Source organism: Myxocyprinus asiaticus, chromosome 46, assembly GCF_019703515.2.
Source record: "Myxocyprinus asiaticus isolate MX2 ecotype Aquarium Trade chromosome 46, UBuf_Myxa_2, whole genome shotgun sequence".
Taxonomy (NCBI): domain Eukaryota; kingdom Metazoa; phylum Chordata; class Actinopteri; order Cypriniformes; family Catostomidae; genus Myxocyprinus; species Myxocyprinus asiaticus.
The window spans coordinates 23,759,596-23,785,646 of NC_059389.1; the positions used below are offsets into that span (position 1 = coordinate 23,759,596).

Genomic DNA, 26,051 nt, shown 5'->3' on the forward strand with positions numbered 1-26,051 from the left:
TTAATAAGCCGAAAACATGTGAGGTCCTGTAAACACCTTAAATGGTTTTCCTTTATCAAGTTAAGGTCATAAACGGCATCTATCACCTTTACCAGAATTTGTACCTGCTTATCCAATGTCCGCAAATGTTATGTGCATGTGCATGACGTCAAAAGCAGAGAATCTGATGATTTTGAGAGTCATGTAAACATCATTTTCTTGCTTTTCTTGATTTTTTGTTGTACGCGTATTGGTGTGCATGCCCAACTTTAAAGGATATTGTCAATACAAAGTAACTAAAATTAAATTCTTTAAGCTTACATTTTCTTGTTAAACTATTTCAGAACAAGGCACAAAATGTTACATTGTTCAAACATGAAAGTAAAGTAACCAATAAAGGATGAACTTTAGAATTAGATTATTCCTTTTGCTTTGTCCTCAATTCATATATCAGCAACTAAATGATCTGTGCTCAGTTTACTGATATTGCAGGTATAATAGAGAATATGTTAATGTTGCTTCATCTTGGTTCTTGTGTCTGAAGTGGTACAAAGAGTTTTGGAGGTCTTATGACTTTGGGACTGTTCAGAGGTGAAAGACCACACAGAAAGCCATGTATCCTTTTCTCTCTTTCACACACACCACAATTGGAATGACCCCGTGTCTAACCTGTAATGTAACATGACTCTCATTAAAATCCTGCGAAATATTTGGAAAGTGATCATCAGGGTGTATATGGAACAAGAGTCACTCTACAGTCTTAGCATACTTCATTAAAGAGGCCATTACAAAGTTACTCTCTCTGCCAGAGAAATAAACCCAAGGCTGGACCAAAAATTTGATTGATGCACATTGATGAACATGAATGATGTTTGTGTTGTTGTTGCTGCTGAATTTGCTGGAATGAATGAAGAGGAACATGACATAAACAGAAATGACAGTAACCGATGACAGTTCCCAACAGAACTTGCGTCTGGGTGGGCCAAACTGAAGGTGTACCTTGATGACCACTAGTGTTGTTTTTATAGGGCTCTTTTTCAAAGCACATGTTTTCAGGGGTGCCAAAGATTGGCCATGGAACACCAGGGACTCTGAGACACACACATTCACCCACGGACACACACACAGCGTCAAGCAGATCAGTTTAAGACCCCATTCGCAATCCACTTTTCTAGATAATCACTACTCTAGCCATCTCCAACTCTCAAAGTACTCAGTTTTATTCAAGTATATCACAGAGTTATGTTTCCAGTTAAAAGTCCTACTTAAGTTCCCCCCTCACCCCACCTATTGAAAGTCCCAGTCGGCATGTTGTTTCCGAGAGTTCCAGTACCCTAGGATCAGCCACAATATAGCACTGACAAGCGCCATCTCCTATCAGACATTGTTGCTTTGGCTCCAGTGTCAGCTTACCTTCTTTTGTGGTGCGATAGGAAGCGAGTTGCGTCAGCAGCATGGGAGACCCAGGTTTGGATCCCATGTTGAAACCAGGAAGAAACCAGGTAGTGTCCACATAATCAGTGACGAGCGCTATTCGGAGGTTGCATTTTTCCCTCTAACATTACATTTTTACTTCACTGATTGTTAGATTTAGGTTTGGTGGTTTGGGTTGAGGAGTACGGTTTCTAAAATATGCATCTCTCTTTACTGTATTACTGCCTGTACAGCTGAAAACAACTTGCTTTTGCTGCATGTCCATGGACATTACACACAGAAAATGGAGCCCACACGTGCCCATACGCCCAACAACACTTACTGCTCTGGCCACTGGGGGCAGTGTTTTCGAATTTTGGTAAACCCTTCAGAAAAACATACATCCACACATTGACACTTTGTACACCTCTAATCTGTCCATCATCATGTGTCATCCCTGTTGGCAAAACACTTTTAAGTCTATTGGCCGCAAGTCTTTAGCATTTGGTACCGCCATATTCTTGTTGCCAGAAGGAATGTTTCATCATACTTTTGCTGATGTTTACATTTGTTTAGTTTTGACTGAATATTGACTAAATATTGATTATAAAAACAGTAAGAAACAACTTTAACTAATAGCAAGACTGCTAAGTTAGTTTTCATAAGTATATTCCTGCCTAAAAAAACACAGCTTAAACCAGCCTAACCTTATCTGTTCTTCAAGCTTTGTTAGGCTGTCCTGTTAGCTTGTTTTAGAAGGTTTCAGCCTCTTTTCAGCTGGTCAGGTTGGGAGACCAGATGGTCGACCATCTAAACCAGCTAAGGACCAGCTTGGCCAGGCTGGAAGATCAGCTGAAGACCAGCTTTGCCAGGCTGGGAGACCAGCTGAAGATAAAGCTTGACCAGGCTGGGAGACCAGCTAATGGCCAGCTTGGTCAGGCTGGAAGACCTGCTGAAGACCAGCTTAACCAGCTGAGCACCAGCTTGGTCAGGCTGGGAGACTAGCTAAATACCAGTTCAGCCAGGTTAGGAGACCTGCTGAAGATCAGCTTGAACAGGCAGGGAGACCAGCCGAAGACCAGCTTGGTCAAGCTAGGAGACCAGCTGAAGACCAGCTTAGTCAGGCTGGGAGACCAGCTGAAGACCAGCTTGGTCAGGCTGGGAGACCAGCTGAAGACCAGCTTGGCCAGGCTGGGAGACAAGCTGAAGGTAAGCTTAACCAGGCTGCGAGACCATCTAATGACCAGCTTGGATAGGCTGGGAGACCAACTAGACCAGTTTGAACCAGCTTGAAGACCAGAAAACCATCTTAGACTGGCTGGGGGGTCAGCAAGGATGGGGGATTATTTATTTTTTTGTAATGGTGTAGCACATTTTAAACCAATGACTACATGGTCATTAATGGACAACGTGTAATAAAACTCATAAGTAGGACGTCGCCGGAAAACAATACACGTCGCTGGAGCAGCTATGAGGCTGAGATTAATTTCGTATGGTACAGGCGTCATCATCACTATTCACAGAATCTGAGCTGAAACCTGAGCCTGTGATCTGGACAGCAGTGGCAGAGCTCTATCTTCCAAAACATTCACACTGGCCTGATCCAACTCTTGCCTCCACAACAGTCAGAATGACTCATATTCTACTCAACGTCAAAGAGCTGGAACCTGCGGGTGACTGTTCGGCAAAATGAATGGCATACGTGTTCATGTAGAGCTTCAAAAACACACATATCTGAGGTTTCACACCAGTGATTCTGTGTTTTTGAACTTCAATGATTTGTTTTGTTGGTGTAATAAAGGATAGAAAATGGTGATTATTGGCAAACTCATTTAAGTGTTATTAGCGGTGCTTGCTAAGGCTCATTGTCAGTATTAAACTTCAGAACGTAACTTGTCCCGCAGAGTTTGCGCTACGGACATGAAGGATACTTCAAATTGTTAGGCTTGTTGAGGAAAGTTGTGCTTGTAATTTTTTGCTTAGCGGACAATGAAATGGTCAACAAAATACCATAGGCTTACATCGAAAGCGGAACCCAAGCCATATATAGGGATCAGAACATCATAGAGACTTGGGGGTAGGCCCTTTTGACTTTGGCTAGTGAGCAACCATTTAGGCCACTTCCACACTAATATGAGTTAGTTTGAAAGCACATTAATCTCTCATCCACACTAGAACAGAGTTTTCCTCTACCAGAGTGTTTCGAAACCAGTTTCCATTACTGCATACTTTGGAAAATTATGACATTGGGAAACTGAAAACCGAGTTTTCAGAAGAAAACGGATTAGTGTGAATGTGGCTTAAAAAAAAAAAAAAAAAAAAAAAAAACCCAGAACACACTAGCATCCTGGCGGTGAGTTTTGCACAAGCTAGCACCATATATTTTGTCTTCAGAAAATGTTTATAATTCAAACTAGCAATCTGTCGATCATGCTCAAATACAATGTGTTAGCTTAGGTGTATCTGATAATGCCAAAAACAACCAGGCATCTGGTCACCTCAGCTCTCCAAATGATACCACATCATCGTCATCATTTATTATGCCCCATTTCATGGCACATAACCCAGAGAATTTTATTACACACACTCTGAAATGTGCTACTCTATATTTGTATCTTTAATGAGGGTCCAGCATTCCAGGGAGCTTTCTTTCTAATCATTGTGTCTAAAGCAACTATGCCTGTACACCCCGTTGCGTACACACATATCATATTCCTTTAACGCACGATGGTCGTCAACAAGACAGCACGCATCTGACTCACAACTCTTTTAACTACACCTATAGCAGGACTACAAATGCCTGCCACGAGTTTGAGACGCACACTCTGAAACCCCCTTACACAACCATAAAGGCTCCCATAACAGAGTATTTCCACCGGGATGACTCAGGGACGGTGTCAAATGCCAACTATGAAAGAGAGAGCCGACTGAAGGATAAGCTTTCGAGTGTTATGATCCATCATTGTATTTGTCTTTGCCCTTCTTTCCACCCTGTTTAGGTGGCAATTAGTACGCTTCCAGATTAGACAAGTTGAGTTGTGAGGGTGACGTTACCAAATATTGTTTATAGACAGCTGCTGGCCCCGATAAAAGCTAAGGTTCATTGATATATTCACCAGCTGTAAGCTACAGGCTACCACTACTACTCAGTCAAGAGCTGTCAGACCTAAGGAGTGACCCCTCAAATAGCTTGTCATACATAGAATTCACTAATCATACATTTCCTTAATAATAAACTGTATTTACAGTATGTGTGATTCAATGTCAAGATCCACTTAAGTTAATCTTATTTACCCTTATTTAAATATTTACCTAAAATTAGTCTATTTCAAAGAAAAAGTGATGCTTGCCTATGCAAAGCTTGTAATAAGTACATTTACATTTTCACCTACAACTCCAGAACCATGTAGGCTTTTTTCTTCTGATTCCTTGAGTCAAGCAAAACAAAATCATCATTAATCATTTCCATCTATTACATTTTTCAGTCATTTTGAATGAGCTGAAAAACCTACCTTTTTGAACTCCCACTCCAAAAGAATTCTGATTCGTTAAGTCGTTCAGAAGGTATAAGCCATTACATTTTTGGGTGTGGCCCATAATGACTAGTTGGCCCATAAGAACTGTGTCTTGTCATCGCAAAATTCAAACTTCACAAAACTTGGTTCACATGCACTTGAATACATTCTTAGGACACACACAAAATGTCATCAATTTCCACATCTAAGGGGTGCTATAACTTCCTAAAATCCTAATGGTACAACTGTGATCAAGCAAGTTTTTATCAAATTTGTAACTGTGGCGGGGTAAGCAAGAGACAGACACATTGGGTGTGGCGTTAGGCCTCAGAGATAAAAAATTTAAAAAAGGGAAATTTAAGCGTCCATAGGGGGAAAAGTGTCCAAAACAAAAGAGGTAACCTGCTGTTCTGGCGGTGGAATGGGCTCTGAGTAGTTTGGGGAGTGTTTAAAGGAACCAGGCCCAGGACATGGCCGGGGTCCAGTGATCGTGCGTGCTCCCCCCATAGTCGGTGGTGCGAGGTGCGGGGCTTCCTTGGCAGCTCATGTTTCCCAGGGCAACGCACCTAATTCCGCTTTGCTCCTGGACCTGCAAGGATGCCAGTGTGCACGCCTCATGATCTGCTGCCAAACTAGGCTTATTAAATTGCACCTCACCTCTCTCCTGCCCACTCCTGTTGTGAGCCTGGCTGAAGGACAGCCCTCAGAGGCAGGGTAATGATGACAAGAGGGAGGGTCAGGTTATTTTTGATGAAGAAAACAAAGAAAATCAAGGTGAATATCACTTAGTAGAATAGTTTTATTCTAAATCAAGTCATGTCATTTCCAATCAAGCTGTAATTTTGCAAATTATGCAAAAAATGTAAAAAATTATTTAACTGTGTGTATTTAGGATACATAACATTTTATAACATTTGGCTTAGCAAGACAAAAACGTTAAATCTGTCATTTCCATCACCATCAGTTCAGCCACAGAATTCTATTAAACACAATACACACTACAGGTGGGAATTTTCATGACATTCAGAAAAAATTACATAAATCTTCTGTGATGCATGTACATACAATGTTGGACATTGTTAGTTGACACATTAAATAAACCAGTGAGAAAGTTTGGGCACCCATTTTGGGTGTAAAATAATACACCTATAAAAAGTCACATCCAAAGTGTTAATGTGTCTTCTGTGTTAAAAACAAGTGCCAAGGAACTGCGAGACATTCCTGAGTCTCAGTTGTGCTGCAGTCACTTCTTATATTTTGAGTCGTGTGATGAGAGACAGGCATTAAAGGCAAAAGGCCACATTCCGATGCTGATGCGGTATGAATTTACACACAAACCCCCTCATGCTTGGGATCAACAATGACAAAAATAGCTCCACAAAAGAGATGGTAAAGTATGAAGGAGTAGACACCATTAGCATCCCTCCCATTAATCTAAAATAAAAGGCTTTGGTTGAGTTTTAAGAATGTATTAGAAATATGAGACAATATCCTTTAACAATTTAGACTGTAATTGATAAATGGGGTTGGATTTATATACAGTAGCTGGAGTAATGATCCAACTGGGGCATTCCCCATTAGATTTTAAAGAGGAATACTTATGAAAGGACATCCGTAATTGCTATGACTGGCAGGATTTGCGAAACTACCAGAAAACTATCTGCGTTAGCTGAGTTTAATAGTTTTAAAGTGCAGCATTTGTTATATCACTTTTAGTCTCTGCCTCAGATGGCAAGCCAATGTCCAGACTAAGATCTTTTTTTGCAATGCTTCATTGGATTGTAGTTCAAGCCCTCATTAGGTTAGATTAGATTAGGTACACAGTCTTGTACTTCTGTCTTTTTGTCCAATTTTCAAATACTTTTTTGCTTCAAATCAAACTTTGAAAAGCTTGGAGCTGGTTGGTTTGGTTAATGGCTTGTAACTCTTTTATGAAGGATTTTATGAAATCTCTATGAAGAAAAATGAATGGGGAAAAATACACCAAAATGCACCAGAATGGCTGAAAAAGTGGGCGGGGACTGTTGTGCTGTATTGACGGGTTGCTCAAACAAGCAGTTGAATGTTTTGGTAGCACCACAGTGTCACAGTAGCCACATTTCCACTATCGGGCCAGTGCGAGCCAGGGCTATCAACAGGCCAGCTGGGGCCAATAGCATCAGACCTCAAGCTGCAAGACCAAAATCGATCTGCGTTCCCACCATCGGGCCAATTACTTTTTTGGCAGTTTTGCCAAAAACCCACCCATAATACACAGCTGCGGTGCCAACGTCACACACCCTGCCAATTTCACAAGCAAGAAGGAAGCTGAAGCATAGCTATCATGTTATCAAGTTATTTATCGAGTTAATATCAAATGTAAACAGCAAGATAAGTTAGTGTTAACAACTCATCGACTGTAACTGCCATGGTGTCCCGAGTGGTCTCTCCACTAACAGTGGGATGATGTCCCAGCACACTGTCTATGAAATTTCACCGAACCATTGGAAAGTAATTTCTTTGGGCACCGCTTTGTCCATTGGGCATTTTAACAGATTTGTACTGTGTCCGCATTTTTTTAATACATTTTTTTCCTGAACCTGTACCGTTGTGCACTGGATACACAAACTTGGAAGTTCGGCGAAACTCCACCTTTGACATTGAACCTGCCTCAGTCTCCAGCTGGTCTTGTTTGGCCCAAGGGTAATCGGCAGGCCAAAGGCATCGTCTGTTGGCCCCTGTTGCTTTAAAATAATTTAGCTTACACTAACCACACCTTTATAAACTACGACTCTATTGTCCTGTGTGAAGACAGAAAATGATATCCCTTTGGGTTAAACAGTTAAGCCATGTTGGCTAACTCTGCAGTGATTGGGTAACATGAAGGGGGAGATGTCTAGCCGCTATGAGCCACCCTAGACTATCAATAAGTAAAGACAATACTGCCAGTCTTTAACAGAGCCAGACACTGCATCTAGAGGCCTCTTCTCTATAAGCCGACAGAGCAGAACTTAGGCATGACAAACAGCAACTACTGCTGGCTCCTGGATGATATATTCATAAATCTGTTTTTGGGCCCATAATCCCTGTAATGCTGCAATACAGTCGAGCCCCCATGTCAAACAAAAACCTCTGCCTCTCATTGTCCACTCATTGTCCAATGTGCAGTCCACTGGTAATGTAATATAGAGCTGGGCCTGTCCAAACACAGAGTTGGGGTTGTTGTAAAAGTATCTTGTCAAGGCAGTTTACCATCTTTACAGCTAAAAGCAGGTGTGGGAAGCTAGTATGCCCCATCAACAACAAGCATCTTTTAGGGTTTTGCTTGTGAATTTATATTTAATATGTGGACATGGATGTGGATATGTTGTTGTTGGAAGTAAATATTTTTGGAAATGACTGATACAGTAATTGTGTTTGACACCATAAAAATGTTTTACATTTCTAATCTTAAAACTATAAAAATCCTAAAATTAAATGTCTTGGGTTCGTCCTTCAATCTAAGTCCGTGGAATATTTTTGACCATTTTCTCATCCGTCAGGCAAAAATCCTCAGTCTGATTGCTTAGATAAGCAATAGCACACCTCTCCTCAATAATCGCATGAGTTGGGGTATCATCAACCCATCAACTCATGACAAGTTGTAATTATAAGTATGAGATGGCAAAATCGTAAGGAATCATATGAGTTTGCTTGTTCGAAAACTTTTACTCCCATTGAAAGAAATAAACAAACCAATGAAGGATTTTATTACAATTTCATGATTATTACGAAAGAAAACATCAGGGTTTGGATTGAGACAAGGAAAGTGTATTTCAGGTTATTGCAATACATCAGTCATTTTTATTCTATAAATAAATATGAATGAGTAACCAAATTTGTTCACTGATGTTTACTTTCTTAAAATAAGTGTTAGATAGGAGGCTAGCTAAAATGTTATGCCTGATTTGTATCGATTAGAAATTTGGTTTGTTGATTGGTTGGTTTCTATGGTAATAAAAGTCGTACCTTTTTGTACGAGTCAAATTATATGATATCTTACGATTTCAATATCTCTGAAAAAATTATTATGAGTTGTTATGAGACTATGTTGGGTATCATTCATGTTCGTAGAACAAACGGTACAAGCACCACTAAAAATATAAAATTGAGTATAAACCTAAAAATAGTGTAAATATAAACTCAGCAAAAAAAGGATTTTATTTTCAGCAAACTTAACATGTGTAAATATTTGTATGAACATAAAAAGATTCAACAACTAAGACATAAACTGAACAAGTTTCACAGACATGTTGTAACGATTGGCTGCTGGCAATGACGATGACGATGATGATGATAAGAACCCAAGAGCAATTTATTAATAAATGTGAAATCCAGTAAACCCTAACATAAACATGAAACAAAAACAAAACATGAACTTGACTTGACTTTTACATGGCATGACTATGAATCAACCTACATCAACAATACCTGACCCGGGACAATGGAAAACAAGACATGTAAAATGTCAAAATAAAAGACGTGAAAAACATGAATGAACAAAATACACGACACATGTGACTAACAGAAATGGAATAATGTGTCCCTGAACAAAGGGGGGCGGGTCCAAATCAAAAGTAACAGTCAGTATCTGGGGTGGCCACCAGCTGCATTGAGTATTTCAGTGCATCTCCTCCTCATGAACTGCACCACATTTGCCCGTTATTGCTGTTAGATGTTACCCCACTCTTCCACCAAGGCACTTGCAAGTTCCCGAACATTTCTGGGGGGAATAGCCCTCACCCTCCGATCCAACAGGTCCCAGACGTGCTCAATGAGATTGAGATCCGGGCTCTTCGCTGGCCATGGCAGAACACTGACATTCCTGTCTTGCAGGAAATCACACAATGAACGAGCAATATGGCTGGTGGTATTGTCATGCTGGAGGGTCATGTCAGGATGAGCCTGCAGGAAGGGCACCACATGAGGGAGGAGGATGTCTTCCCTGTAATGCACAGTGTTGAGATTGCCTGCAATGACAACAAGTTCAGTCCGATGATGCTGTGACACACCGCCCCAGACCATGACGAACCCTCCACCTCCAAATCGATCCCACTCCAGAGTACAGGCCCCGGTGTAACGCTCATTTCTTCGACGATAAACGTGAGTCTGACCATCACCCCTGGTGAGACAAAACCACAACTCGTCAGTGAAGAGCACTTTTTGCCAGTCCTGTCTGGTCCAGCGAAGGTGGGTTTGTGCCCACAGGCGACGTTGTTCCCAGTGATGTCTGGTAAGGACCTGCCTTACAACAGGCCTACAAGCCCTCAGTCCAGCCTCTCTCAGCCTATTGCGGACAGTCTGAGCACTGATGGAGGGATTGTGTGTTCCTGGTGTAACTTGGGCAGTTGTTGTTGCCATCCTGTACCTGTCCCTTAGGTGTGATATTCGGATGTACCGATCCTGTGCAGGTGATGTTACACGTGGTCTGCCACTGCGAGGATGATCAGCTGTCCTTCCTGTCTCCCTGTAGCGCTGTCTTAGGCGTCTCACAGTATGGACATTGCAATTTATTGCCCTGGCCACATCTGCAGTCCTCATGCCTCCATGCAGCATGCCTAAGGCATGTTCATGCAGATGAGCAGTAGAAAGGTCTCTTTAGTGTCCTAAGTTTTTATAACTGTGACCTTAATTGCCTACAGTCTGTAAGCTGTTAGTGTCTTAATGACCGTTCCACAGGTGCATGTTCATTAATTGTTTATCGTTCACTGAACAAGCATTGAAAACATTGTATAAACCCTTTACAATAAAGATCGGTAAAGTTATTTGGATTTTTACAAAATTATCTTTAAAATACAGTGTCCTGAAAAAGGGACGTTTCTTTTTTTGCTGAGTTTATTTAATAATATACACTCACTTAGCAATTTATTAGGAACAATATGGCTTAATAAAGTGCCTGATGTAATCTTCTGCTGTTGTAGCCCATCCGCCTCAAGGTTCGACGTGTTGTGCATTCTGAGATGCTATTCTGCTCACTAAAATTGTACAGAGTGGTTATCTGAGTTACCGTAGCCTTTCTGTCAGCTTGAAACAGTCTGGCCATTCTCCGTTGACCTCTTTCATCAACAAGGTGTTTCCGCAGAACTGATGCTCACTGGATGTTTCTTGTTTTTGGCACCATTCTGAGTAGATTCTAGAGACTGTTGTGTGTGAAAATCCCAGGAAATCAGCAGTTACAGAAATACTCAAACCAGCCCGTCTGGCACCAACAATCATGTCACGGTCGAAATCATTGAGATCAGTTTTTTTTTTCCCCCATTCTGATGGTTGATGTGAACATTAACTGAAGCTCCTGGCCCATATCTGCATGATTTTATGCACTGCACTGGTGCCACACGATTGGCTAATTAGATAATCACATGAATAAGTAGGTGTACAGTTGTTCCTAATAAAATGCTCAGTGATTGTATATTGAATACAAAATATGTTATATATAAAAACGTATATAAAAATATACACATATAAATTTAAATATATAATAATTATGATTTTTTTTATTATTATTAAGACAGACAGTATTATCTGGACCTACATTCACAACTATAGTAAGAGACCAAAACTCATCAAAAACTAAGTCAGCAATGTTTGAAGAATATCTGTAGAAGATCTTAGGTGAAACTTGGAACAAGACTGCTGCAAGATGAGGAACAAGACCGATTACAAGTCTTGAGTGTTTTTGGACAGCTGCACTAAGAAACACACAGACCAAGACAAAACATGGACAAAAGGCAGGTGGTATCCATGAAGGAGGTCTTCAGCACACTTCCCAAATGCATGACAACTCTGTTGTACCATTACCTCAAGGCATACAACAACACAAACATACCAATCACATTGTACAAAGACCACAGGATGTGACCTATCACGACTCAGTGATCGCACTTGCAATTTTAAATCAAAATTCATACTGAAATTAAGTCTGAACCGATCTGTTCCTCCAGAGCATGTCTGTAATTTGTTACACTAAAGTTCAGCTAAGGTCATTATATATGTGTCTGAGAGGTGCAGAGGTCAAGTCAAGAGTGCAGGTCCTGTTGACCCAATGCTCGCTGGACGCTGAGTGTTCCTCTTTCTTCCATCTAGACCCAACTGGCCCCCGGAGACTTCCCAGTCCCTCGTGTCAGTCATCTGCACTGAGGAGGGTGCAATGACACAGGCCACTCATGAAACAAGAGAAGGGTCCACCAGGGGAGAGGGCAGAGGTACACAAGAACCGAAAAAGAAGGCTTGTTGCATTGGAAAAGGGGCATGTTATCATATGTAGCATAAAGAAGCCAACATCCATCATTCATTTGAATACTCCCCGTGGGGGTGGTGGTTGGGTGAAGTACTTTAGTTTTAGTTTATTGAAGGGTGACCACACTTTTTTACATGTTTATATAAAAATAAAAATAATATCAGTGTGGCATAATTGCCAGACTACCAGAAGCTTCATAACTGGTGATAATAAAATGTCAATGTAATTACTTTTCGCAAAAATGTTGCCACAGTCGCATTATATATATATATATATATATATATATATATATATATATATATATATATATATATATATATATATATGTTATATATATGAGATCAAGCTGCAATATACTTATGTCTACTCAGAACACATAATTACATTAAATAACTGTGTGTTATATACAGTGTGTTGGGTGAAGCCCAAAGTATTCTTCGGTTGTCCATGTTGCTGAACGCTCCGCGCATAGTATGTGTGATGCAAATATAATCATCAGCACATTCTGTAGGCAAGGTCCGTGCATGGCCCAGATTTTCTTGACACGCGCACAGTCCTCGTCTGTGCGCATCGTTGCCGCATGTGCCAGCCGTTGACTGTCCTAAAAAAGTGTATCACATAGCAGTCATAGTGCACATGCGTCGAACGTGTTCAGATTCGCTTGTGGTCAGAAGAGTATATTTTGAAAGGCAACGCGGTTGACCAGGCACGATCCGACCAAGTATACCCAGGCCTTAAGTTACTAAAACAAAGTAAGCCATTACAGATTACTTATTACTTCTGTAAAGTTGTGATCAAATTACTTTACAGATTACTTAATCGAAAAAGTAATTGCATTACTAATTATTTTAAATTAGTTCTTTAAACACATTTCACAGAATCAACAAATCAACGAATAGAAAACTGCTCAACGATATTATTATAATGGGTATGCACACATTTTAGATGTCAAATAAACGCAAACATAATATAATTCATATTTTAAATCCATTATACATAAATATTATTATTTAGAAATGCAATCACTGAGCACTTTGTTAGGAACACTATGGTTCTAATAAATTGCCCGACGTGGTCTTCTGCTGTTGTAGCCCATCTGCCTCAAAGTTCGACGTGTTGCTCATTCTGGGATGCTATTCTGTTCACTACAATTGCACAGAGTGGTTATCTGAGTTACCGTAGCCTTTCTGTCAGCTCGAACCAGTCTGGCCATTCTCCGTTGACCTCTCTCATCAAGGCTTTTCTGTCCGCACAATTGGCACTAACTGGATGTTTTTTTGTTTTTTGGCACCATTCAGAGTAAATTCTTGAGACTGTTATGTGTGAAAATCCCAGGAGATCAGCCATTGTTAGTTTTTGAACACTAGTACTATGCCTGATGTCTATGCTTGATGTTGATGGCAATGTACTGTGGAGTCGAATTTCATAATAAATAAAAAGAACTTTCAACTTTTACAAGGATACAGATAATACAATGAACTTTGAAAAAATCCTGAATTTTCACAGGGATTGACATTCAGTATTTATTTATTTTTATTATTAAGTGGTTGTTGTTTTTTTTTGTTTTTTACCATGGTTAGATCACTGTAACTATTGTGGCCTAGATGAAACTATGGTCTTTATTCAAAAAAAAAAAAAAAAAAAAAAAAAAAATAGTAGCCTATACCTGAAAATCAACTATGGTTACTATAGTAACATTATAGTGAACATGTTTTTTGTGTGTGTGTGTGTGTGTGTGTGTGTGTGTGTGTGTGTGTGTGTGTTCCAGAAACCATGGTCTGGATACAATTAACTACAGTAATGATCTAGTAGGCCTATTCATATGGTTTTACTGTAGTAATATTGTAGTAGCTCACCATGACTGTTGTAAAAATGGTTAATTTTGTGGTTACTATGGTTTTACTACAAATATCATGGATCAACGGTGGTTGAATTTTGTAATGGTAAACACATTTATAAACTCTAAAGTTATCCCAGGGATATACACATTTGAGAGGCTGGAGAAAGGGATAATTGGTGAGTGGATCAAATTTCTGGATAAAATATAGGCTATAGAAAAGAGGGTCCCTCAGGTCAATACTCAGGTCAAGTCTTACATTAATTCACCATCTTTATCTAAAAGTAATGGCAGCATGCCATGATGCAAATGTTCCTATTTACCACATGTTGTTTTTATGGGAGATGCGAACTGTAACAATGAAAATAAAAAAGCCATATTTTGAAGAAAAACATGAAATCTAATATATTTTTTATTTTTCATGTTAGGGTTAATATAATGAATAATAAAATGATCATGGTAACACTTTACAATAAGGTTCCATTTGTTGTTAGTTAACATGAATTAACAATGAACAACACTTTTACAGCTTTAATTAATCTTGATTAATGTTACAGCATACAGTAATACATTTTTAAATCAAAAGTGTTATATGTTAACATTAGATAATACACTATGAAATAAAATAACAAACTAACAATGCACAATTGTAATTTTATTAACTTGAATTAATAAAGATTAATAACTGTTGTAAAAAAATAAATAAATACATCGTTCATTTTTAATTCATGATATCTAATTCATTTACTAATGTGAACCTTATTGTAAAGTGTTACCATGCTTATAAAAGTAGATACCCTCACTCTAGATCATTTAGTGTCAGTAAACTAGTGTTTATGTTTATAAGGCTGGCTGTACACTCGCATCCACCCACACGTACTACCGGATGAACTTGACAGCATGAACGGGAAACGATTGCGTGTTTTCCCCTCCCCGCATCTAAATTAATCCAGCAGCGCTTAAAGTTAGATTTTTTTTTTTTTTTTTTTTTATTAATTTGTCGTCGCAGTACCTTTATCTGTTGTCAGTACGGTACTAAAATTGGCCGTAAGTGATGTGAGGAAGTAAGGAAAGGCAGGTCCGACACTATCGTCAAGAACAGTATACTATATTAACTTTATGCACCGTTAACCCGCAAACATGTCGGAACCGAGAATCAAGAGAATCAAAATCAATCTCCCCCTCTGTAAATCGCATATGTTTGTTGTCGGGAGTCAGGCGAAGCAAAACTTTCCGTCTGTTGTGGAAGAAAGTCTGTGTGGTGTTTCCACTTTACTTCTGGAGGTCTCATACAAATTTGAAGCGCTGGTAAGAGAATCTTTTCTGTAAATAACATACAGTTGCATTGCAGAGTAAACTACCAATGTAACACAACACCCTAAATCACTTATATGGTAACGCTTTACAATGAGGTCTTATCCCTTTACATTAGTTAACTAGGCCTACATTAGTTAATAAAAAAAAATAACAATGATCGATAAACAATGATTTCCCCCCCCAGCACTTATATCAAGGTTAATGTTAATTTCAAAGCATATTAAAGGAATATTCCGGGTTCAATACAAGTTAAGCTCATTCAACAGCATTTGTGGCATAATTTTGATTACCACAACAAATCATTTTGGCTCGTTTGTCCTTTTCTTTAAAAAAAGCTAAAAGTGAGGCACTTACAATGGAAGTGAATGGGGGCCAATTTTTGGAGTGTTTAAAAGCAGAAATGTGAAGCTTATAATTTTATAATAGCGCTTACATTAATTCTTCTGTTAAATTCATGTATTATTTGAGCTGTAAAGGTGTTAAAATTGTCATTTTTACAGTATTTGTAGGGTTTTAGGGTTTGTTGACATTACATCGTTATGGTAACGAAGTTGTAAAATTGGCTATAACTTTACACAGTGATTTTATCACACTAAAATCATGTTAACACACATATTGTTTATGTCTTGTGACTGTACTTTACAAACAGTGAATGTTTTAACGTTTACAAATTGGCCCCCAATCACTTCCATTGTAAGTGCCACAGTGTAACCCAGATTTTAGCTTTCTTTTTTAAGAAATGGAGGGGCATGTCAAAATAATTTTTTGAGGTAATCAATATTATGCCACAAATGCTGACAATTGAGTTTAACTTGTGTTAAACCCAGAATATTGCTTTAAAAAATTTTTTTTCATTATATTAGTTGTATATTTTGCCATTATTAAATGCATTATGAACTCACATGAATTAATAATGAACAATTGGATTTTTGTAAATCAACTAACCAACATTAATATTGCTGTAAAACCATGGCCTGTTGTTCATTGTTAGTTCATATGATACCTAATGCATTTACTTATGTTAATGAATAACAAAGTGTTACCATATATTTCATTGCAGAGTTGCATTGCTTTGCAAACAAGTTGCAAACATTTTGTCTGTAAATATGATGTATTTGTCTCTAAATATTACATAATAATATTTATTTTGTTGGTTTGATTAAAAAAAATATATTTAGAGTATATAATTGAAATTTTCATTTAAACATTAATAACTAAATTTACAGAATGTGAAAAAACAGTCATACTCAATAAAACAACAACTCCTTTGCTACAGGAAATTGCTTAGAGTGGTTAACTGTGGTTAGCAAAACCATGACTCTATGTTTCTGTTAGTATGCTTCAAAATCAGAGCTGTCCTCTCTTTTCGTTGTCTTTTAGGCCAAAAGTTTTGAGCATAATGACTTGGCTTTACCCAGAGTGGCAGCATTTTTTCATCAGGAATCTGTAAAAGAGCAAGAACGGGCAGAGGCAATGCTGCAGTACCTATCCCAGCGTGGCGGAATGTTCTGCAGTAAGAACCTTCAGGTACAGTGACTCTCAAACCAACCTGAAAACATCAAATCAAACTATATAAAAACTGAGATAAGAAACAGCACCTACTTATAGGGTTTGGCTGGAAGTTACTTCTTTAAACAATAACATGCAGACCCTCAAAACCTATCATAGTTGTTATAATAAAAAATCTTTAGTTTTTCCCCCCACAAATTGAAGGTATCACTTTTGAATGGGGCTCCTGGCTGGCTGGTTTGGGCAGCAGCTTTTTGGAGGGCATGAAAAGGGGGAGATGGGGGAAACCCATTGGGAGGCTTTGCAGAGATCTCCCCTTTAATGCCTGTCAGGGTATACGTTTCCCCTGAGTTCCGGTAAATTGGGGAGATTAATGTGAAGGCGGAAGGACAGTGCGTTAATTGTAGTTCCAGATGGATTCCATGGCACTCGCACTACTGTCACTTTACACTGCGTCCTCTCATCTTTTTTCTGTTCTTTCTATTTTTTTTACCATCCACCCTTCCCTGCATTTTATGGCTCGTGTAAAATTGATCTGGACTGGGACTGGTGAGGGTCCATCAGCAGCGATTTTGAACACCTTGTTATCCGTCCATCCGTGCTGGGTGATGGTTGTGTGCACTGTGAAAGAATTGCATGCTCATTTTGTTGATTGCAGCAATTCTAATTTAGTTTAGATATGTCTTAAAGGGATAGTTCACCCAAAAATGAAAATTCTCTCATTTACTCACCCTCATGCCATCCCAGATGTGTGACTTTTTTCTGTTGAACACAAATGAAGATTTTTAGAAGAATATTTCAGATCTGTAGGTCCATACAATGCAAGTGAATGGTGACCAGAACTTTGAAGCACCAAAAAGCACATAAATGCAGCATAAAAGTGATCCATACGACTCCAGTGGTTAAATCCATGTCTTCAGAAGTGATATGATAGGTGTAAAAAACAGATCAATATTTAAATCCTTTTTTTACTATAAATCTCCACTTTCACATACTTCATCTTGTGCTTTTGGCGATACACATTCTTTATGCATATCACCACTTTCTGGGTAGGGAGAATTTATAGCAAAAAAGGACTTAAATATTGATCTGTTTCTCACCCACACCTATCATATAGCTTCTAAAGACATGGATTAAACCACTGGAGTTTTATGGATTTTATGCTGCCTTTATATGCTTTTTGGAGCTTCAAAGTTCTGGTCACCATTCACTTGCATTGTGAGGACCTACAGAGCTGAAATATTCTTCTAAAAATCATCATTTGTGTTCAGCAGAAGAAAGACAGTCATACACATCTGGGAAGGCATGAGGGTGACTAAATGATGAGAGAATTTAAATTTTTGGGTGAACTATCCCTTTAGATTTAATAAAGTGTTACATTGTTAGTTCTGAGAATTTGACTGGATAGCAAATTGTGCATTGCTGATTCACATATATCGGCAATAAGGTATGGGATGCCATGCTATAAATGGTCAATATAGTAATGACTAAAGGGCACAGTGGATTGCATATTCACAATACAGCATGGCCTCAAGTGCCTTGTTGTTTTTTTAAAATGGTAAGTACATAAAACAAACTATTATGCACACACATTTTCATTCAAACATTATATTATTAAGCGAATTTATCGTTACTTCCTTCTGCTAAAATATAATTCCATTGTTATGCAATAAAAATAATTATAATCCATTATAAAGGTCAGTGTTTCGTATTGTGTATATTAGCACAGCTGAAACACTATATTGACCAATCAGAATTCAAGACCAGAATTATCCATTTTATAATGTACCATATTATTTTAAACCATCACCTTTGAAATAGTTTTATACACTTTTTTTGTTTGTTCTTAACAAAACAGCAGCTCTTCTGAGTGTTAACACTAGGTTGTTGACTAACTGTTGCATATGTGTGTGTAGAGGCCAGGCACTGAACAGGTGTGTGCTGTTCTTCCTGCTCTGGAGTTCATGCTGAACCAGTGGAAGGAAGAGCAGTCCATTATGGTGGAGCTGAGTCAAATGGCGCTTGAGTATGGAGATCCACATACTGCCAGCATAATCAAAAGTCAGTTTCTTCAGCCCCTCATCCCAAAGGTCAAGCTCGTAGGTGACCTCTTGACCAATGCACGCAGAGTGGGTTGCACCTATGACAGTGCAGGGGGCTTCGGCGAGTACCTTATCGACCAGCTACAAGAAAACCTGACAATTGCCTAGACTTCCTCTTTGTATTCTACCTACATTACATTTAAAGAAAAGCCAATGATCATTACTAGAACAAGAGTTCCCTGAAGATGTACTATAGAGCTGTTCAGTTTGTAGTCCAAAAACCTGGAAGATAATTCACCACGGGTTCCCTCAGGATTTTCCTATGGGTTCTTGTAATGTTTTTATTTTAACTTATGTGTAAATAAGGTATGTGGTTAACATTACTTTTGATATGTAGACGTTTTGTTCTCCAACATAAATTACACACAGTGTAGGAAATTCCCAAAGCAATCCATGTCAAATTAGACTTCCGGGTTCATCTATAACTTGACGTTACGGCAGAATAGCTGTATTGCAAGGTGCTATTTATGTATAAACAAGAGGTCACTCCATTTGTTGCAAATGTTATTTTAATGTTATGCTACTAAAAATAAATGAATACTCAAGGAAGTCTCAGAGATTAAAGGAATATTCCGGGTTCAATACAAGTTAAGCTCAATCGACAGCATTTGTGGCATAATTTTGATTACCACAACAATTAATTTTGACTTGTCTCTTCTTTAAAAAGAGCAAAAATCTGTTACAGTGAGGCAATTACAATGGAAGTGAATGGGGGCCAGTCCGTAAATGTTAAAATACTCACGTTTTCAAAAGTATAGACACAAGACAAACAATATGTGTGTTAACATGATCTTAGTGTGATAAAAATCACCTATTAACCTTTTTTGTGTAAAGTTATAGCCAATTTTACAACTTCATTGCCATGACGATGTAATGTCAACAAACCCTAAAACCATAAAACGACTGTAAAAATGACAATTTTAACAACTTTACAGCTCAAATAATACATGAGTTTAACAGAAGAATTCATGTAAGCGCTATTATAAAATTATAAGCTTCACATTTCTGCTTTTAAACACTCCAAAAATTGGCCCCCATTCACTTCCATTGTAAGTGCCTCACTGTAACCTCAATTTTTGCTTTTTTTAAAGAAAAGGAGTGATGAGTCAAAATTATTTGTTGTGGTAATCAATATTATGCCATAAATGCTGTCGATTGAGCTTAACTTGTATTGAACCCGGAATATTCCTTTAAATGTCTTTGTTGAAGGTTCTTTTTTTTTTTTTTTGCTGGTCATTTATCATTGCTTTAAAACATAAATTAAAAATATTTTAATGTGGAACACTGCAGTGGCTTATGTATCATGTATGAGTTGTTTGATGCACTGCTGTTTGTTGCCTTTTAATTCGAAATAAAATGTAGCATTTCTCAATTGTCTAACAATTGTGATTAAACAAAGTAAAAATATAATATATAAAATATTACATTATAAGTATTACTGTGTGTCTGATTTAAAAGTAGCCTATTGTTTCAAATTAAAATACTGAATTTTCTGTTTTTTCAGCAAAAAATTTTCTCTCACTGATATATAGACTTTCTCTCTCTCTCACTCCGTCTATATATATATATATATATATATATATAGCATATATATAGCAGCATTTTGAACTCTTTGATCATTGAATATTATTCAGAACTGCCTATATTTTGTAAGTCTTGTTATATTGTTTTATTTTCAGTACAGGAATAAATAAAGTTTCCTATAAAATTATTATTTAATTGTCTATTTTATTATAATGATTACTTAATTATCAGGCTGCTGGTGTTATTATTGTCGTTCCTGTAAATAAATAAATAAATAATAATAATAAAAATGGTGATTCAGGTTAAAAAGATAAAGACAAAAACTGACCTCGGACCTTTTAAGAGAGAATGGAGAACTTTTAACTCTCATTTGGTTCATTAACGCCCCCTATTGTCGGACAAATATTTGTGACTGTCGGTTACTGTAATGAAATGGGCCACATCAAAAATAGATCATGAACCAAATGAACTGTGCAGCACCAAACTACATCAGTCCTGACCGATCTTAATAATATATTGATGACACTTTATACTTTCATTTGCCATTAACACACATATACTGTAGGTAGGCCTAATTCTTAACAGAAAGTAGACTTTCATATCAAACTTTCAGGACATTCATAACTACATTAATGTATTTTCAGTTTTAACTGTCTATTAAGCATTGTATAATGCACTAATGTTTAATGGGTTATTCATGAAAGTTATAAAATGTTAATATACTGTATTTTATATGACATAAACTGCCACAAAGAAGCAATTCTGCATCTGTGTATGCTGTTATTATTATTATTATTATTATTATTATTACTGATTTTCTATGAAAATATGCACCAGACCAGTGATTCCCAACCTTTTTTCCCTGAAGCCCTCTCTACTTATATATAAGTCTACACAAACAGAATATCACCGCCACTGATGAGCGCTCTCTCTCCTTGCACTCTATGTGTTTGCTCGTGTGCGTGCCAGAGAGAGCACTGTCATCGATGTCCGCGAGAAATGCTAAATTATGAATACAATGATTTTTGGGAACGTGCATTGCCATGGATATTGCATAGACATGATACTTGATACATTTCTACTGGTCTATTACACAATGACGCAGAGCCATGGCCGTATATAGAGGGGTGAAAGGTGGTAATGATTCTAAGGGCCCACAGGTCCCGGGGGGGGGGGCCCACAACAAATTCGAAACTGTATTTTTTAATCGGAAAGTGGCCCGAAGCAATATTAACTCAGAGGCCCCCAGAATACCCAGCTATGGCCCTGCCCAGAGCCATGCAGCTGCTTAATGGTCTCGTTATAAAGCATCAACAAGGTATGCCATTTTAAGAGGTTTTTACAGTCTTGCAGTGTGGTTATGATGTTATTGAATTTTCATGACCATTGAAGATCCATGAAAAAGAAACCCACAAGCACTCGTCCACGCGACAGTCAGCGCACCTGCGTTAGAGTAGAATAATGTAAATTTGGTGCGCGTAATTTGGTTGTGCAAAGAGGCTGTTATTGGGAGAGTGATTTTATGTTGAGTTAGATGAGGATGCTGAGATGCTGTTTAATGTTATCGTGCATATTATGGATTCTCACATTTGACATTTTCTCAGAATCTTGCGTGTGAGCATGAGATTAAAGTTTTGTTTAGGGCAGAGATGGTTGTTTGATTATAGACAACCCTATGGTTTGTTGTCTTTTCAAATAGCCTACAATATAACAAAGCCATTCAGAAACAAATTAAATGCCTTATATCTCCAATTTCCCCCTCAAAATCTTGGAAATTGGATTTGAACTTATGATAAGCTGACAACTGGGATTTGATGTCAGTTCCATCTCAAATAAACTAATAATAAAAAAATAAATAATAAAAAACAATGTGGTGAGAACAATTTTAATGATTATTTATAAATGAATGTATCATTATAACATTTTTATGACACTGTCATTAGCTGCAGTCCAGGGCCTTCAAAACCCCACCCTCTTTCTCTGTGCACACGTTCATTGGTCAAACAGTCACATGCAAAACACGCCCCGGAGTGGCCGAGCTGCTATATAAACGGGATATGCTCTCTTACCAGCAACAAGTACCTGAAGGGTACAAGCGAAAAACTCTTTATAGGATCGTTGTCTTGAGCATTAAGTCGTTTCAAGATTGAAAGGAATTTGTCTTAATATTCCTGAAGCTTTTTAAAGTCTGTTACCACTTGGTATTCCAATTCAGGGCAGTTTGAGTGCATCCGATTTTTTCCCCAAACACATTAAGATGGAGTTGTCGGATATTCCGTTCCCCATCCCTTCAGCTGATGATTTCTACGACGACCCCTGCTTCAACACCAGTGACATGCACTTTTTCGAAGACCTGGACCCAAGGCTCGTCCATGTGAGCCTGCTCAAGCCCGACGAGCATCACCACATCGAGGACGAGCACGTCCGGGCGCCCAGCGGACATCACCAGGCCGGCAGGTGTCTGCTGTGGGCATGCAAAGCCTGCAAGAGAAAAACCACCAATGCTGACCGCCGCAAAGCCGCGACCATGCGGGAGAGGAGGCGACTGAGTAAAGTGAACGATGCTTTCGAGACCCTCAAGAGATGCACGTCCACCAACCCGAACCAGAGGCTGCCAAAGGTGGAGATTTTGAGAAACGCGATCAGTTACATTGAGTCTCTGCAGGCGCTGCTCAGGGGTCAAGAGGAAAATTACTACCCCGTTCTGGAACATTACAGTGGAGACTCGGACGCCTCCAGCCCGAGATCCAACTGCTCTGATGGCATGGTAAGAAGTTTTATTAGAAATATATAGAGGCTACCAATATAGGCTCATGTTACATGAAATCGTTATAGAAAAAAAATAAATATTTAAGCCTATTTTTAAGATTTGCGCATTTCAATTTCATAACAAGTTTCCATCAAATTGAATTGTGTAATCTTTAAAAAATAATTATTAAAAAGCCTTATATATTTTACGTTTCACAACTGTAATTTTCTTAAAGATTACACAATTCAATTTGCATCAAAAATGAATATAAAATCACTATATTGCATATGATCTCCTATTTATAGCGTGCTTATTATAGCTTGTTTTCTATATTGCATTAAACCGTTTTAATATATTTTATTTTATTGTAAATACATTAATTAATTAATCCATTCATTAATGTCATGTTTTTGATTTGGAATATATATATATAATTATTAAAAAAGGGAAAATGTATTTTAAATATTGGAAATTTGTAAAAATACATTTATTTTTAAGAATTACGCATTTTAATTTCATAACAACTGAATTGCGTAATTCTTACAAATAAGTAGCCTATTTTATTTTTAATAATTACGCATTTTAATTTCATAAAAACTTTATATATATATATATATATATATATATATATATATATATATATATATATATATATATATATATATATATATTTAACATATTTTTTCTTCCTTTTTGAATATTTTTTAAACTTAAAATATAGATAAAAATGTTTTTAATAATTTCATTTTGATGAAGATTACTCAATCAAATTAGATGGAAATTGGTTATGAAACTGAAATGCGTAAATCTTAAAAATATTTTTTTAGAGTGTACTTTTTCCGTATTCCAAATCAAAAACATTACATTAATTGATAAATGAATACAGGCTAATTATAATTGCATTACCATGACATCACGTGATGTTCAGCGTTCAGGCGAAATACACCATAAATAATTAAGTAAAGTTTATTAAATAAAGTTTATTTTCTAACCGTGTCCTTAATAGTCTTTATATTTATATATATATATATATATAATTATTATTATTATTATTATTATTATTATTATTATTATTTATTTTTTTCGTGTTTTCTAGATGGATTTCATGGGTCCCACATGCCAGTCGAGGAGACGGAACAGTTATGACAGCTCTTATTTCAATGAGACGCCAAATGGTAGGTCATATACCCACAAAAACAAACATCATTATCCAAAAAGCCTAAATGTAGTTTGTTTTTGACATTGAAAAGCTCAAAAGTTCAAATCCTTTCTTAATTCATTGGTTTCTTAGGTGATGCACGGAATAATAAAAACTCAGTGGTGTCGAGTTTGGATTGCCTATCCAGCATCGTGGAGAGAATTTCCACGGAGACCCCCGCATGTCCCGTGTTGTCATCGGAGGGGCCCGACGGAAGCCCGTGCTCTCCGCAGGAAGGGTCTGTCCTGAGTGAGACCGGGGCCCCCGCACCGTCCCCGACCAACTGCCCCCAACAGCAAACTCAGGATCCCATCTACCAAGTGCTATAAAGATTCTCACCATTTCAACAAATTAAAAAGGACAATATGAAGAAAAGAAAAGAAAAGAGAAACATTCAGCAGAATAAAAAAACAAAACAAAAAAAAAAACAAAAAAAAAAAAAAACAAACAAATGCAAATCCGATCTTAACGACTAAAGAAAGACATTTTCGATTCACTGCGGGAAACGAATGATATTTCTTTCTTTCTTTCTTTCTTTCTTTCTTTCTTTCTTTCTTAATCTTTATTTTATTTGTATTCCATTATGAAAATGGCTCAACAGATCAGCAGAAGTGAGTTTCTTAACTATGCTTATTTATTTAATTGTATCCACGTTAAAATGTGACCATATTTTCCCCCCTTTGTGAGTATATTTTCTGTCACCATCACATTTTTTCCCTAATTATTTACGAGAGAATCGTAATTCAGACACGAAAAGTAGGACCACTTTTGTACATGTGTAAATAAGATCTGTTTTGTTAAGCAACGATCAAACATTATGTATTTAATAATGCCTGTTTGAAACATTATCTTGTTGTGTCTTGTGTTTAACTTTATATTTATACTTCTTAAATGAGTGAATGTCGGAATAATAAAAAATCTAACTATTTATACGGAAATATTTTCTGTGCAGTTTTGTGATTTATTTCTTTTTGTGATATATTCCATGAATAAAAAAAATGTTAGTTAATTTTGTGAGAAGAAAATTAACTAATTATCCTAATGAATAATAATAATAATAATAATAATAATAATAGACTAATATTTCTGAGTTTTAGATTTCGTCCAGTTCAGACTTATAGCTGGCAATTTAGAGCTGTCAAATGCAATGCTGTTTCTCAAAACTATTTATTTCTAGTGGACCAAAATAATAATAAAATAATAATAATAATAATAATAATAATAATAAAGCTTAAAAAAAATAGCAATAAACCTACAAGCGAGGTACAGAAATTATTTACTCGATTAAATTTTCTTTTCTTTTTTGGGAGCAGAAAATTTGAAAAGAAAAAAAGTTTTAAACAGAAGATGGGCTTGATTTCACTTTAAAGGCCTACAATACTTTTCGGGAAAACTTTATAATAACTTCAGTAAGTTAAGTAATTAAAACATTAGCTATATAGGCTAGTGCATAACATCTTCCTAAGTCTGAATTCAGCTATTTCAGGACACGTCGAATTTAAATGTAGGCTACATGAACTATTTGTATGTTATGCATTACCCAGGCCTGTATAATGCTGGGCTAATAATGTTTGTTAATGTTATTTATTAGGCTACTGTTGTTTTTGAATAATAGCCTAGATGTCATTTGCTTCACTTTTACAGCTGGTTAGT

General features: G+C 37.3%; 2 protein-coding genes across 2 annotated transcripts; both read left to right on the top strand.

Moving 5' to 3' along the window:
• The first annotated feature begins 14,913 nt into the window (after positions 1-14,913).
• LOC127436199 (ferritin, heavy subunit-like) lies at positions 14,914-20,638 on the top strand. Its single transcript, XM_051690215.1, has 3 exons — positions 14,914-15,307; positions 16,697-16,843; positions 18,742-20,638. Exons 1-3 carry the CDS (start codon positions 15,140-15,142, stop codon positions 19,033-19,035), a joined length of 609 nt encoding a protein of 202 aa, XP_051546175.1. The 5' UTR covers positions 14,914-15,139; the 3' UTR covers positions 19,036-20,638.
• Positions 20,639-20,760: 122 nt separating this feature from the next.
• Positions 20,761-25,325, top strand: LOC127436195 (myoblast determination protein 1 homolog). Its single transcript, XM_051690206.1, has 3 exons — positions 20,761-23,218; positions 24,297-24,375; positions 24,492-25,325. The coding sequence occupies exons 1-3, from the start codon at positions 22,709-22,711 to the stop codon at positions 24,725-24,727; spliced, it is 825 nt and encodes a 274-aa protein (XP_051546166.1). The 5' UTR covers positions 20,761-22,708; the 3' UTR covers positions 24,728-25,325.
• The last annotated feature ends 726 nt before the right edge of the window (positions 25,326-26,051 follow it).

What these genes read in the sequence shown, in the direction of transcription:
- LOC127436199 (XM_051690215.1), top strand. Translation starts at nt 15,140, where the DNA reads ATGTCGGAACCGAGAATCAAGAGAATCAAAATCAATCTCCCCCTCTGT. An exon ending in CATACAAATTTGAAGCGCTG is followed by an intron (nt 15,308 to 16,696) that starts GTAAGAGAATCT and finishes GTTGTCTTTTAG; the next exon opens with GCCAAAAGTTTTGAGCATAA. An exon ending in TCTGCAGTAAGAACCTTCAG is followed by an intron (nt 16,844 to 18,741) that starts GTACAGTGACTC and finishes ATGTGTGTGTAG; the next exon opens with AGGCCAGGCACTGAACAGGT.
- LOC127436195 (XM_051690206.1), top strand. Translation starts at nt 22,709, where the DNA reads ATGGAGTTGTCGGATATTCCGTTCCCCATCCCTTCAGCTGATGATTTC. An exon ending in CCAACTGCTCTGATGGCATG is followed by an intron (nt 23,219 to 24,296) that starts GTAAGAAGTTTT and finishes CGTGTTTTCTAG; the next exon opens with ATGGATTTCATGGGTCCCAC. An exon ending in TTTCAATGAGACGCCAAATG is followed by an intron (nt 24,376 to 24,491) that starts GTAGGTCATATA and finishes TTGGTTTCTTAG; the next exon opens with GTGATGCACGGAATAATAAA.